The 14,884-nt window shown below is 43.2% G+C and overlaps 2 protein-coding genes across 2 annotated transcripts in view; one reads left to right on the forward strand and one right to left on the reverse strand.

The window, feature by feature from the left end:
* The first annotated feature begins 3,484 nt into the window (after window positions 1-3,484).
* ZBTB2 (zinc finger and BTB domain containing 2) lies at window positions 3,485-10,273 on the forward strand. The gene is made up of 2 exons (XM_015821954.1): window positions 3,485-3,659; window positions 7,741-10,273. Exons 1-2 carry the CDS (start codon window positions 3,487-3,489, stop codon window positions 9,101-9,103), a joined length of 1,536 nt encoding a protein of 511 aa, XP_015677440.1. The 5' UTR covers window positions 3,485-3,486; the 3' UTR covers window positions 9,104-10,273.
* Window positions 10,274-13,481: 3,208 nt separating this feature from the next.
* The window catches only part of AKAP12 (A-kinase anchoring protein 12), an 11,248-nt gene continuing 9,845 nt past the window's right edge, over window positions 13,482-14,884 (reverse strand). Inside the window, exon 2 of the mRNA XM_015821801.2 lies at window positions 13,482-13,985. Coding sequence (XP_015677287.2) covers window positions 13,482-13,985 — 504 coding nt within the window. The remainder of the gene's footprint in view (window positions 13,986-14,884) is intronic.

Raw genomic sequence — 14,884 nt, forward strand, 5'->3', positions numbered from 1 at the left:
GGGGGGGGGGGTTAAGTAGTAAAAAAAAGTAGACTGTACAGCTTTAGATTACGTACCATTTCATCATAAAGCTTTTGAATAAAAAAAATGTCCACTATTTTGTGAAAAAAAATAGTGAACATAATGTGAAAAAAGCGGACTGTCCACTCAAATAGTGGACACCTGGCAACCCTATAAATCTTTCCACTAAGCAAGAGATAAATGTATTGAGCTTCTTAAAAAAATCAACACATTTCTTACCATTAAGTCATGTGCTGCTGAAAAGGATAAAGTTCAAATAAGTTTAGTTAAGTTCAAATCCCTGTTATTTGACCTCTGCACTGAGAAGTGGGATTTAGTATTAAACTTAAAACGTATACTTTAGAAATACCCGGAGGCCTATCATTTTTAAAAACGTGTCAGATGGCAGTGTCATAAAAAGCCAAATCGAGGTAAGGCCCACCCCGCAGATGGCAAAATTATCCCTCTCCTTTCTTTCCTAACCAAGTGCACCTTACTTCAGTTCTGGCCACCACTTCTCTCCCTCCTGTATCAGAGCAACGGAAGACATTAAAAAAGGGAGAACGGGGCGAAGTTTTAAAGAACCAAAGCGCGCAGAATGGCCCTCTTTCCGTCGCCCCCTCCCGCAAGTACCGCCGCCGCCGCCGCCAAAGCCAGGCGCCCGCGACGGCTCAGCCCAGCCGGTGAGGCCTGCGTCCCGCTCACTGCAAGCGGCGCGCGCCAACAGGCGAAGCCAGCCAGCCAAGCAGGCGGCGGAGGAGGAGAGCGGGGGAGGGGAGGCTCCTGCTGCTGTTGCCGCCACAGCGCTCGTCGCCGCCTCCCCCCCCCCGTCTCTCCCCGGCGGGGGCTCCTCGCTACAGCCTCTCTGCTCCGCTCTCGGTCATGTGACCCTAACGTAACCGGACAGGAAAAGCCGCCGCCGCCGCCGCGCTGACTCCGTTGTTGGCGCCGCTGCTGCTGCTCCTAGGCTGGCGGAGACCGCGGCCCCCTCCCCCGCCGCCGCCGCCGAAAGCGCGAGCCAGGTGAGCGCCGCCTGACCCCCCCACTCCATCCTCCGAGAAGGCGCGGGAGAGGGGCGGGTGGCCGGGAGGGAAAGAGGGGAGGGGGCGCGTGGCGGCGAGGCAGCAGAGGCCCTTCGCTCTCTCCTCCCCCCCCCCCCACACTCCCGTCCCACCATTGTACTGGCGGTCCGGGTAGGCCAGGTTCAGACCCGGAGGAAAGGCTGGGGACTCCCCGGACCCGGAGGGAGCTTTCTCAGCCGAGACCCCGAAATGGCGCCGGTGGAGGCGGCTGCCACGGGGAGGGGAGGGACAGGTCGCCCGGTTGAGGCTGCTAAAGAAACTCCTGCCCTGGCAGAACCTGGTCTGATCCGGGCTTGGCCCAACCCGGCCCGGCCCGGCCCTGAACGCCCTCGCCGAGCTGGGTAGCGGCCTTTCCCCTTTTTCTCTCACCCGCGGCGGCAGCAGCCCGGCCTAGGAGGAAGGGGGAGGGGCAGGCGCCGAGGCAGCCGCGCGGAGCGGGAAAGGGAGGGAGGGAGGCAGAGAGAGAGAGAGAGGAAAGGAGGGGGGGGTGAGGGTGGGCGGCTCCGTCTGCGTCTCCTCAGCAGCCTAGGCGGCCCTGGCGACAGCGGCGGTTCCCGTCTCTCGCGCGCCTAGGCGCCCCAGCCCGCCCGCTCGCGCTGCTTACGTCGTCTCGCGCCGCCGTCCGTACGCCCCGCCGCCTCCGTGCGTTGCAGGTTGCGGGCGCGCGCGCGCACGCGGCGGGCTTCGCGTCGCCTGCGCAAGGGGAGAAGGCGGGGCCGAGGCGGGGGCGCGCGCTGGCCTCGGTGGCCTGCCCCTTTTGCTCCGCGGGGCAGCCAATAGGGAACGCTGGCGGGCTGTCACGGTGTGATTCACGGCGGGGGCGGGGGCGGGGGGTGGTGGTGAAGGAAGCTTGCGGTCCTCCACCGCTGTAGGCTGCTGTTTTGGCCCGCCCCGTTGGCGTCTGCGAGGCTTTGCTGCCTCCTGAGTGGTTACCTCCAGGCTTTTTATTGCCGGCGCTTGGCGAGAAGTTCCTCTCTCGCAGTGTTTCTCAACCTTGACAATTTTAAGGCATGTGGACTTCAACTCCCAGAATTCCACAGCCAGCAAAGCTGGCTGTGGAATTCTGGGAGTTGAAGTCCACATGCCTTAAAATTGTCAAGGTTGAGAAACACTGCAGGGAGGGACAGCCTCTCGGAAGATGTTCTGCTTTATTTTTCCCTGGGACGGAAGAGGCTTTCGAATTTTGATCCCACCCTTCTTCTGGACGCTGTTTTTTTCTGGGCAGGGAAGCAGTGATGTCCTCACAAGTATCCAGAGAGATTTCGCCTTTATTTAATGTTAGAAGCTGCCCATAAAATCGAACAGTTGTGAATTGACGTGTAATCTAGAAAACAAGATGTGTTTGGTTTTATTTTTAATTTAACCTCAAACGAAGGCCGTGATTTTTTTTTTTATCTAATCCGTTTTCCCGTTTGCTGCGAGTTTTCCTGAATAGCTGAATTTGTTGTGCAAAGCATTTATTAAACAGACATAAAATATAAAGTGACATATCAAAACAGAGCTGAAAAACTAATCGAGAGAATTCAGTACTAGTACTGAGTATATATACTCAGTATATATATATATATATATACTCAGTATATATACTAGTACCAAATGCTAGTACTGAATATTTGTACCCTACAAATATTTCAAAATGCTGTGAGGGATCACGAGTTTTAGAATTACGTTTGGTTGAATTCTCTTGATCCTATGCAGCATTTCCAATATTTTTTTTTAATATTGTAAAACTATACATGTATATTCCAACACAAAATCTTCATTTATTTGCTCTCAAATTTTTATTATATTTCAAGCTGTCTACAAACTGAAGTATTATGAATGTGATGGCTTTAAATAAATTTGATTTTTTTTCAGTTGTCTGAAATATATATTGGTACATTGCTAGCAAACATAATGAGCATTGTTGTGCTATTTATTATGTTATCCTTGCTTTTATTTCCTTTGTTGATTTTAATCTTCTAGACAGCAGTCAGTTGATTGAAATTTGGGTGCTTGGCAGCCCATTCACATTTTCAACCACAGTATGCACTTTAACTCCCCCCCCCACTGTCTTTGCCCTTTTGGTCTCTGCACCAAAGCCACTTATCTCCAGCTGATCTTTGCTTTTTCCTCCCACTGCTTGTGAGGCTCACCCAGCCAAGGCAGCTATTGGCCCTCCTTGTTTTATCTAATGAGCATGTGATGGAAATTCTAGTCCCAATTTGGGTTAAATGGGGACTGCTTATATGTTTCTTGCTTAGTTACAATAAGTAAAAATTAGGTGGCTATGAAAATCAGATAAATAAATGGTTTTAGTACCTATGAATTGTACCCTTCCAAATGTCATGTTCTTTGAGCATACGACAGAATCTTTAAAGAAATGTGTTTTCAAAAAAATTTTCTACTTTACAGATTTTAAAAGATGGATTTGGCCAACCATGGACTTATTCTTCTACAGCAGCTTAATGCTCAGAGGGAGTTTGGTTTCCTGTGTGACTGCACAGTTGCTATTGGTGATGTGTACTTTAAGGCACACAAATCCGTCCTTGCCTCTTTTTCCAACTACTTCAAGATGTTGTTTGTTCATCAAAGCAGGTACTATATACATATATATATGTAATATATATATTTAAAAATTACTGTAAACTTTTCAGTTAGTTGAATTAAAGCAGCCTGAAGATATTGTCAAACATTTAGTATAGAGTTACTTTATCTACCTTAATAAGTAACATGCAGTGCAATCTGCAGATCATTTAAGACAGAGGTGTCAAACTCAATTTCATTGAGAGCCGCATCAGCATTGCGATTGCCCTCGGGGGGGGCGGGGATGTGTGGCCAGGGTGGGTGCAGCCTACTGGGTGGATGTGGATGGAGTGGGTGTGGCCTACTGGGTGGGCGTGGCTAGCTCTACATCGTTTGCGTCAAGGGTGCCTGTGGGGGCCTGGGCAGGAGTGGGACAGATCTGAGGGTGTCTGGCAGAAGGGGGTGGGACCGGGGCAAGTGCCAAGGCATGGTCCATTTCTTCATTCCTCACAAAGGGTGACACCTCCCCAGCATGCACCCAGGGGGCGGGGCCGATGCAGCAGGGGCTGGTTCCTCGCTGTTTCTAGATGGCCTTGTGGAGCTAAGACTGAATGTGTTTCAGCATAGATGGCCACCACAAAATTGTACATTGGCTCCCGGCCAGCCTGGGCCAGGGCCAAGGCAGTGGGGGCCGTTCCCTCACTGTTTCCAGGATGGCTTCGAGGGCCGCATGAAACCACTTTGCGGCCGCATGCGGCCCGGGACCTTCTGTTTGACATGTCTGATTTAAGACAATTAGAATTTAAGCCTTGCTAACTCGATACCTGATTTATGACCCAGGCTCAACCACTGTAATCCTGAAGAGTTCTTTTGGTGTAAATTACAATTTCCTAAGTAGCAGGGAACCAAAGGTTAATGAGGGGAGTCCCTATCCATCCATCCCAGGAAGAACCTAGCTTTCCCTTTATATTGGCCATAGGAGAAGGATAGAGCTTTGTTTATCCTTTCCATTCAGATAGTATTGGAAGGCAACACGGTGTGGAATCAGCCAAGAGAATTTAGAACTGTGAATTGCTATTCAAAGAAAATAACTAAAAAGAAGAGGTCAGTCTGGCCTGAAGTGGTTACAGATGTCAGAATGGGCTTGCGGAACTGTTTGCCATCTGCATTTTTCATTCTCTTCTCTTGTATGCCTTGCCTTTTTACATAGTAAACCTGAGGGTTGGTCTTCTTTCTGGTTTAATGCTTATGAATCACTTTAAGAAGTAATCATTGTCTGAAATGAAATAAAAGCATGGGATATGAAAAAAAAATTAATCACTGTCTTTATTCACAGCAGTTGAGATTACAAATATTTGTGATAAGATGAACAGATGTATATGATACATTTTGCTCCCCATGCATCAGTATTCTTCATATTAAGTCTTTACTATTAGAAGATTAAGAATTGGGAATTATGTTCCATTTGCCTTGTTTATTCCTGGCAGCTGAAAGCTTTGAATTTTTCAAGAAGTTATTGACATTTTATTTTTAAAGATAAGCTGTTAACATACTTCTATACTCCATTAAACAAAGGTATAGGTTCTGCAATATATGCAAAGGTTCTGCTGCTAAATATAGACATTTGCTGAAAAATTGGCTGTAGGGACTCAGATCCTTATTATTAAACAAATTAATAGGCAGCCTGTGACCCCTTGGGTCATTTTTTCAGAGATATTTTCTTGCCAGATTCCTCAGCTCTTTCAAATGGCAGAGCTTCTAATGTTACCTTCCGGGAAGAGGCTCCGTGGTATCCGAAGCAGAACATCTAGATTCAGTCACAGTTTTGTTCCATACAGTATTAACTTTGTGAACTCTAAAGCTTCCTCCTTCCATTATGTATTCAGGATGGACAGTGATTAATATGTATATGTTATTTATATGTAAGGGTCTATACATACGTTGTACATAGTATGTTTAAATGTGTGTTATGTATGTGTACATTTTGTACACTCAATGTACACTCAAATGTGTGTTATGTATGTGTACACTCAATTTCATTTTTAATGTGTGCCATTGTGCCCACAGTAAAAATGACAATAAAGGTTATCTATATCTATATCTATCTATCTGCATGAAAAGTTAGATATTCAGAGAAGTATCTGCCTTGAAAATAGCTCAGTCAAAACATCAGGAGTCGACCACAGAAAATATTTTATGATATTTTGTATTATGCCAAAATGCTTTAGGATAATTTTTATGTCATAAAATGTTTTATAAAATTCAATTTCATGTGAGTCACTGGTCCAAGATGTTGAACACATTCTGTAAGTTAGCTTATTTGAGATACCTTGGCTCAAAAGGTTTTGCCCTACGATGCACTGTTTCAGCCAGTTAGAGCAGAGGTGTCAAACTCAATTTCATTGAGGGCCGCATCAGCATTGCGGTTGCCCTCGGGGCCAGGTGGGTGTGGCCAGGATAGGTGTGGCCTACTCGGTGTGCGTGGATGGAGTGGGTGTGGCCTACTGGGTGGGTGTGGCCACTTCTACATCATTCACATCAAGGGTGCCTGTGGGGGCCTGGGCAGGAGTGGGACAAATCTGACGGTCTCTGGCAGAAGGGGGTGGGACCAGGGCAAGTGCCAAGGCATGGTCCACTGGAGGAGCCTCACTGTTTCTCTCAGGCCATGCAGGGGGGGGGCTTATGGAGCTAAGACTGAATGCGTTTCAGCGTAGATGGCCACCACAAAATTGAACATTGACTCCCTGCTGGCCTGGGTCAGAGCCAAGGCAGCGAGGGCCGTTCCCTCACTGTTTCCAGGATGGCTTCGAGGGCCACATGAAACCACTTCGTGGGCCACATCTGGCCCCTGGGCCTTGTGTTTCACATGTCTTGAGTTAGAGATTACAGAGACGAGTGTTTTAGTAGTATATGGATGTATCTTTGAGAATGGAACACCTCAGCTGATTCCTCAGCAATCAAGTAAAGTGGCAAATAAATCCCAAATTGTCAAAATATAGGAAGTTTTGTATTTCATTTTTGATTCTTAAGTATTTGTGTGGTACTACGGTATAAGCTACTGTATTCAGTTGTACTTCCTGAACCAAATAACTTTTATTTAAAATCAGGTATGTGTTATGACGTTATTTCTCTAAAACTGACTAAGTACAAATTATCTTTTATTCCTTCACATTGTGATCTGAAGGGACAGCAAAAGCAGCCCTGAGTCATATTACTTAAAGAATTATTGCAATAAATACACAATGTTCTTTAAGTGACTAGCTTTAAAATTGTAGAGCCTTCCTATGCCTAACTTCAGAAGAAAATCACTAAGGTTAGTGAGACTTACAGGTAGTCCTTGGCTAATGGCCAGTTGCTTTGCGACCATTCGAAGTTATGATGGACCCCCCAAAAGCTACTTACAACCTGGATTTGAAGTTCTGACATCCAGGAGCCCCTGCTGCATCAGGTGGCTGCATTTTGGGCCCTTGGCAACCAGCCCACATTTACTGCTGTTTTCAGTGCTCTATGGTCACGTAACTGCTTTACGACATTTTTCCCGGGGATTGGCATTTAATTCCAGCTTCTGGCAACCCCTCCCCCCAAAACAAACAAACAATGGGTTTGCGTAAGACTGCCCCAAAGTCATTAAATCTGGTCTGGACACATAAGTGACACACTTTATGGCCATCACAACTTACAACTGAAAGTGCGGGCTCAATTATGGTCATACAGTAAGTTGAGGACTACCTGTGTTTGTGTATCAATATGTATTGAAGGGGTGGATGCCTCACAGATTGCTTGTGATCCTTTGTTGGAAGACCTGGGGGCAGCTTCCAAACACCCTACCATCTTGTTTTATTCATTTATTTATATTTCATATTACTTAACCGTCCATCTCCCTCATGGTTTGCCAATGTTGGTGTTGCAAAAGTATTTCCATGGATGAAATTCCTGTATTTTAGTAGCTGCAGAAACGTAGCGACAGTGAGCAATAGCAGAGGGAGGCAACTCTTCTGTACGGACACATGTAAACAGGAGGAATGCCTGTGCTTTCTGGGCCCTAAATCTAATCATTCCTGGTGTATAGGGGATATACTGCTGCCCTGAATAAATACTATAATACTTCTTTTTCCCCTTTTTCTTCATTAATAGTGTAACTTTTTTTTTGCAGTGAATGTGTCCGCTTGAAGGCTGCTGACATACAGCCAGATATTTTCAGTTACCTCTTGCATTTGATGTATACTGGAAAGATGGCACCTCAGCTCATAGATCCCATTCGACTCGAGCAAGGGATAAAATTCTTGCATGCATACCCACTGATCCAGGAGGCCAGTCTTGCCAGTCAAGGAAACTTTGCACACCCAGAGCAAGTTTTCCCATTGGCATCATCATTGTATGGAATTCAAATTGCAGATCACCAAGCCAGAAATCCCACAAAGGCAGTGACGGCACCTGACAAGCCTTTGCGAGAAGCACGGCCCCAGCTCTCGAGAGTGAACCAAGAACAGGTGCACGAACCCTCCCAACTATCCCAGATACCACCACCAGGTTTGCCTCAAGTGCCCCCAACAAATATGGTTCCCCCTGACCCACTGCAGTCTTCACTGTCTCCCGAGTTAGTATCAGCTCCTTCTCATCCTTCACCTGGAGATGAAACCAACATGGAAGCCTCTTCCTCAGACGATCAACCTGCCTCTCTCACCATAGCGCATGTCAAACCGAGCATTATGAAAAAAAATGGAAGCTTTCCCAAATACTATGCCTGCCACCTCTGTGGTCGGCGTTTCAATTTGCGAAGTAGCTTGCGTGAGCATCTCCAGATTCATACGGGGGTGCCCTTCGCATCCAACCAGCACGGGGAAAGTAGCATTCCCTTGTCTCTTTGTAATAATGCTCTTGAAAAAGATGCTATGGATGCAACCGAGGCCGGAATGATCAGTGACAGTGAGCTGCAGCAGATCTCAGATTCACCCATAATTGACGGGCAGCAGCAAGCAGAAACCCCTCCACCCTCGGATATTGCTGATATTGACAATTTGGAGCAGGCAGATCAAGAAAGAGAAGTGAAAAGGCGGAAATACGAATGCTCCATTTGTGGACGCAAGTTCATTCAGAAAAGCCACTGGAGAGAGCACATGTACATACATACCGGCAAGCCTTTCAAGTGCAGTACTTGTGACAAAAGTTTCTGCCGGGCCAATCAAGCTGCTAGGCATGTATGTCTCAACCAAAGCACGGATACCTACACTGTGGTGGACAAGCAGACTCTGGAGCTCTGTACCTTTGAGGAAGGCAACCAGATGGACAACATGTTAGTACAGACCAACAAACCCTATAAGTGCAACTTGTGTGACAAGACATTCTCCACGCCTAATGAAGTTGTCAAACATTCTTGCCAAAGTCAGAACTCCGTCTTTACTTTAGAAGAGGAAAGATCCATTCTACTCAGCGGGGGAGATGCTGAAACCACAGAGAGCGATCATTCAGTTTTAGACTCTATCAAAAAAGAACAGGAAGCAGTATTGTTAGATTGATTGTGAAACTTGGGGGGGTTTTTTTGTAACAAAAGGTTATGTTTGTTTATTCATATTTTTTATTAAACTTATCTTCCTCCCCTCTCCCCACTATAACTTCACTGACATGAAAGGAAGTCTGGCTCTATTCCCAGTAAAAGCCTAACATTAATAAAGGGTATTATATCAAATTATAACTATTGATTTTAATGATAAGAAAGAAAATATGTAGGAGTAAATTCCTTACCTTGGAAACTATGTTACAGTGATAAATTGCTCAATGACAGGACTGTAAACAATTTGAAAGATTGTTTAATTATACGCTTGAATGCACTGAGAAGGTGAGAAGAAAACTATGTTGGTCAAGTTTCAATTGTTTATTCTCAAACCTGATTACTTGTTAGAGGAAGATTAGTTAAGGAAATTGATTCCTAAGTGAAATGCCTATAGCTGTGTCTATTAGTCATTTTACAAATGCTCAGAAATTCCTTTAATAGAAGCAATCCATTTTTTTTAATCTACACAATTTTTGACAAATGTTTATGTTCAGATCAGTCCACTGATATTATATCCATTCACAAAGAATAAGAATATGATCCTAAGCACACTTGAGTTGGTGGTAGATCCTATCCATGGGGCTCAAACTTCTCAGCAAAATGTGCTCAGGATCATATTTCATTAAAGTAGCAGTAATAATGTGATGGCAATCATTTTATATGCATAATGTGTGTGCCTGTGTGCGTGCACAAGTGTATTTACTTCAGGCATGTATGTACCGCATGCACCCTTTTCAAATTGACCACTTTTTTGAAAACAGTTTTTAATATCAGTAAAAATACTCTTTTCAGAAGCGTATTTAAATTACACTGACCATATGAATATTTATATCTGAATTAAAATGAATAATGTTGAAGCCTATTATGGGTCAAAACCTGAAGGAAGTGAATTAGAAGAACTCTACAAAGTAGTCCTTGCACCTCCCTCCCTATGGGAGTAACAGTTTTCAGCCTGTTTTTGAGATACAGAAAAGAAGAAAAACAATCAAAGCAATGGTCTGAATTTACCTGATTAATAAATGAAAATTACGAGAAAGGGAATCGGATCTTAATTTTTAATTACTAGCATCATTTTATAACAGAGCAAAATAGAAGAATGACCAAATTATATCATGGCTGGTTTTCAGGTTAAAGTGGAACTTTGAGCAGCATCCTCTCTGTTCTTTGTATTACATTTTCGTAGGTTCCAGTCTGGCAAAATATGCAACAAATAAAGGGGATGCATTGTACAGTCACTTTGCTATGGACAGTCTATCCGCCATTCGAAATCAAGTTGTTGATTTTTATCTTTAATATATAAATATATGGATATTCTCCAATAGCCTAAAAAACTAAATTGACAAAGTGTTTTCTAAAATCCCACTGAAATGCAGGCAAGTATTTTCATGGGGGAGAAAAGGGAGCAGTAATTGCTCTGCTCTTGTATACATGTTTTGTTTTAAGTATCATCTTTTTTGTGTCTAGCTATGTTCTCCAGTTTGTAAGTTTTTATACTTTATTTCACAGAATAAAAATGGTATGAAAATAATTTTAATTTTTGTCAAGTCAGAACTGATTTATCATATTCCATTACTGCACATATGGTCAGACTTTTGACCTAAGGATTTCCAACACAGCAAAAAAAGAGTGATCTGTTGCACTGATCCTGGTAGCTAATTCTGTGCTGAAGCAGCAATAGCAATTGGTGCTGGAGAAGCAAACCTTGTGCATCTCAGGAGCAGTACACAGTTGGATGTTTAATAATACCTGGGTTGCCCTTGAATACTTGTGCCCGTCTTAAACCTGTATTTCTGCAATTCATTTGGAAATTTAATTCTAACAATGGGCATGTGAAATACAGCTGCCCTACCATGTGGCAATAAGATAGATCAATAGAAAAGTATGCAGTACATTAGCAGGGTTCAGTTTACTTCTTAAATAAATGGAACTATTTCACTTCCCCACACCTCCATCAAATCATTGCCATCTGCATAGGCTGAGGACAAACAACACATAGTGCTCCATAAATTGCGAGCCAGCAACTTCCATGATCTTTGCCTTATCTATATTGGTCAGATGTATCTGGAATTGAAGTACATCATATGGAAGACCGCACATGATCCATCCCCTTCTGGGTTGTTCAGAGATGTGATAAGAGTGGGATTCTCAGTGGCCTACAAATTCACACCAGTAATACAGTAGCTCTGTTTTTAATTTCCTCCATGCCAGCTGGTAATTATGTCAGTTCTTCCTGCAGAGCTGAGAGAGCTTGCTGAGATGGCTCTATTGTTGAGATGACCAATTTTATCCCTCTGGTTGTCTAGGGTTTGTATCTTTGATTTTTTTAAATTATATTTATTCATGTGAAGTGTTATATTTGATATCTGTGTTTTACATAATTTTATTGTGTGCCACTTTTGGTGATGTAAATTTGATAAATAAATAGCTCTGAGAAAAGCTCATGTACAGACCAAGTAGCAGATAGAAGGCAAACCTTTTGCTGGTCCACTGTCTTATGCTTGTTAGAGACTTAAGATGTTAAAGCCATTGGTCCTAACAACAGGTTTAACACAATCTATCACCCAGCAGAAACCAACATGCCAGGATGGGCTGTTTGAGTATAGTATACTATTTACTAAGCAGAATCTCTGGCAAAATTGTTTAAAACCTGCACTTATAAACTAGGATCTGACTGTATGACAAGATTTGAAAATGTTTCCAAATGTTAATTTGAATTTAGCCGCATAGTTCCATGTGTCTTAAGTATGCAGATAATTGCATCGCACATTAATTGTATTTGGTGGGATCAGGTTTTGTGGCAACCTCACTGTATCAAAGCAATATCTGTGAATGGAGACATGTTCCCTGAACCATCACAAAAATTCTTCAGGTGCCTTGTTTTTTATTTTGAGACCATCAGTTGCAAGAAGAATGGCTGGTTATATGATATATGCTCTTGGCATTGCTTAGAAAGGCCATAGTATCTTTTTAAAAAAACTTCCCAAATCAAGCACTTGTTCCACAACTTCTAGTCACTAACTATATTGTTATCACCATATTTTATTTAAATGTTTAACTTTACACAACTATTAACAACCTTAGAGTTATAAAGGGAGATATAAAGATAAAATCCAGGATTACATAGGTCATGCCACCACTGTATTTTGTATTATTATTTCACTTGCTGGAGCTTTTGCAATATGGCTTTCCATAAGCAGATTATAGTTTATTTAAATAATTGGTTTCCCATTAGCTGTTAAAATGATGGCAAATTAAAGTGGCACTTAAATCTTACTTTGAAGTGGTCTGTACATAATAAACCTTTTGTGGATCCGGGCGTTGGAGACCGCCCAGAAATGGGCTGCCAGAGGGCCGCAGAAGTGTCCCCCAGCCTCAGATCCGGGCAGCAGCGGCCTGGGGAAGGCGTCCAGCACCGGGATAGGGCTGCCAGAAGCCCACAAGAGCATCCCCAGCCTCAGATCCAGGCGGTAGCAGCCTGGAGAAGGTGTCCGGCGCCCAGATCAGTGTGCCAGAGGGCCGCAGAAGCGTTCCCCGGCCTCAGATCCGGGGGGCAGTGGCCTGGAAAAGGCCTCCAATACTCCAATCCAGTTTCCGGAGGTACACGGAAGCGTCCCCAGCCTCAGATCCAGGTGGCAGTGGCCTGGAAAAGGCCTCTGATGTCCCAATCCAGCCTCTGGAGGCACATGGAAGCATCCCCCTGGCTTCGGTTCCATTCTCTGTTGCAGACAACAGAGGCCTAAAGTACCATGAGATCACGCAAGATCAGTACAGTGAGATCTCGCCCCACTTACCTCGCATGATCTTGCGTTACTTTAGGCCTCCATTCTCTGAATGCTTCGAAAGCCTGGAGCAGTCAAGGAAGCGAAGAATCTCGATCTTCGCAGGGTGAGTATTGAAGGTCTGATGCCTAGGGAGACCTGGGCCGGCGGTGGGAAAAACCAGGGTGAATGTTGCAGAGCCTCTGTGGTCTCTCGTAAGGGCGAATGACTGCCGTGGTGCTGTAATATTCATAATTTCGGGACTTGTTCATAAGCACTAGTGAACACTCGTAACCTGGGGATTACCTGTAAATATTTTCTACTTTTTCTACACAAATTAAAGCTTCCCATGATGCAGAAGTATCAACTTTTTTCTTAGACTCATCTGCACTTTTTTCTATTTTTTGTTCCTCATCATTTCCTTTAATATCTTTTGTCCCATCTTTTTCTGGTATCAGTTTTTCTTTTTCTAATTCTTCTTCAACAATTATTCCTTCTGTTGTCGCTTCTTTCTCCATTTCTTGTTCTTATTTTTCTTTCTCAGATTGCACTTCTTCTTTAGGTTTTCTGAAGCTTGTCCTTTTTCTAAACCCAGCCCAACTCTGAGTAAAAAACTTTCTCAGAGGTGGATGCAGTTTCAGCAGTTGATGGGCTTACTGGAGAATCTGGAGATTTAATCCCATTGTTTTTGATTTCTGCCTCTTTGCTTTCTGCTTCCACAGGGCTTTCTGTTACTTTCTCGGAGGAGGTTTCTCCTTTCATCTCCTCAGCTTCTTCCTCAGTCTTGTCTACAGAGGCAGTGATTTCACTTTGTGTGGCTTCTCCCACTGTCTCTGTCATGAGTTGTTTATAGTCTCCAGCTACGTCACTTGACCCTTCTGCAACCTCTGGCTTTACATCCAATAGCTGAACAGGTTCAGCTTTCTCTGTTTTATCCTTTTTAACTGTAAATTTGAATCCAACTAATTTAAAAACCTTTTTAAATCCAACATCATTTGATGGAGATACACCAGGCTGATCTTCTTTTTCTTCTGATGCCAGCTGTTTATTAGCATCTTCTGTGTCTTTCTGTACCTCATCTTCATTTGCCTTGGCATTTACGTAATTCTGCTAGGCTTGTTTTTGTATTTTCAGTAGATTCCTCTTCCAGAATTAAATCTGTAGCTTTTGTTTCACCAACTGTAAAAGATATTCAAAGTTGATAAAAAAAATTAGAAGTGCCATTATAATTAATAATGTGGGAAGTGTAAATAAAAATAATTGGAAATATAAATAAATTGTATCTTCTCAAGTTTCTTCATCCTTATTCTGAATTTTAAGAAGATATTTTAATGATAATTTCCATGAATTTTAATGCAAGCTATGTGTTATGATTATGCACATTTCAAAAATGGTTCCAAATAAGTGCTTCAGAAGTAGTGCAAGTAAGGTCAACTCGTGATATAATTCTTAAAGGAATTTAAATGCTTCTTTTCAGGCTTATGTGGAAAAAAGATGGTGTGATTTAACAAACAACAGAGAGGTGATTATGCAAGGGTCTTTTCAAAGACTATACTGTCCTAGTGTGTAGGAGTGGGCTCTATTTTGTGTGGATAATGAGATTGTGAAGTTGTGCAGTGTCAGAAGCAAGCTGGTGGCACAGCTCACTTTTAACTCATTGTGTAATTGTCCAAAAGTGCTCAAATTGTGTTTGCTATACAATTTTTGAATGCTTACTTATTGAACACATTATTAATATCCCAGAAATTGTATGCAATTTTTTTGAATAAATTCCAGTTATACTCCAGGCCTAGGATTGCCACAAATCCCATAATCCCTTGCCATGGCCAGAGTGACATGTGAACGGAGTTACTAAAACTTAGTAACAACTAAAATGCCATAAATTACTCTAAATTACTCTAAGTTAGAAAATTAAATCTCTACAGGCCTTAACAGTTGAACTAAATAAACCTATGCAGCATTTTATGGACTGTTGCCAAAAAATCATT

This window comes from Protobothrops mucrosquamatus, unplaced genomic scaffold (assembly GCF_001527695.2).
Source record: "Protobothrops mucrosquamatus isolate PMUCROS unplaced genomic scaffold, P.Mucros_1.0 scaffold_168, whole genome shotgun sequence".
Lineage (NCBI taxonomy): Eukaryota > Metazoa > Chordata > Lepidosauria > Squamata > Viperidae > Protobothrops > Protobothrops mucrosquamatus.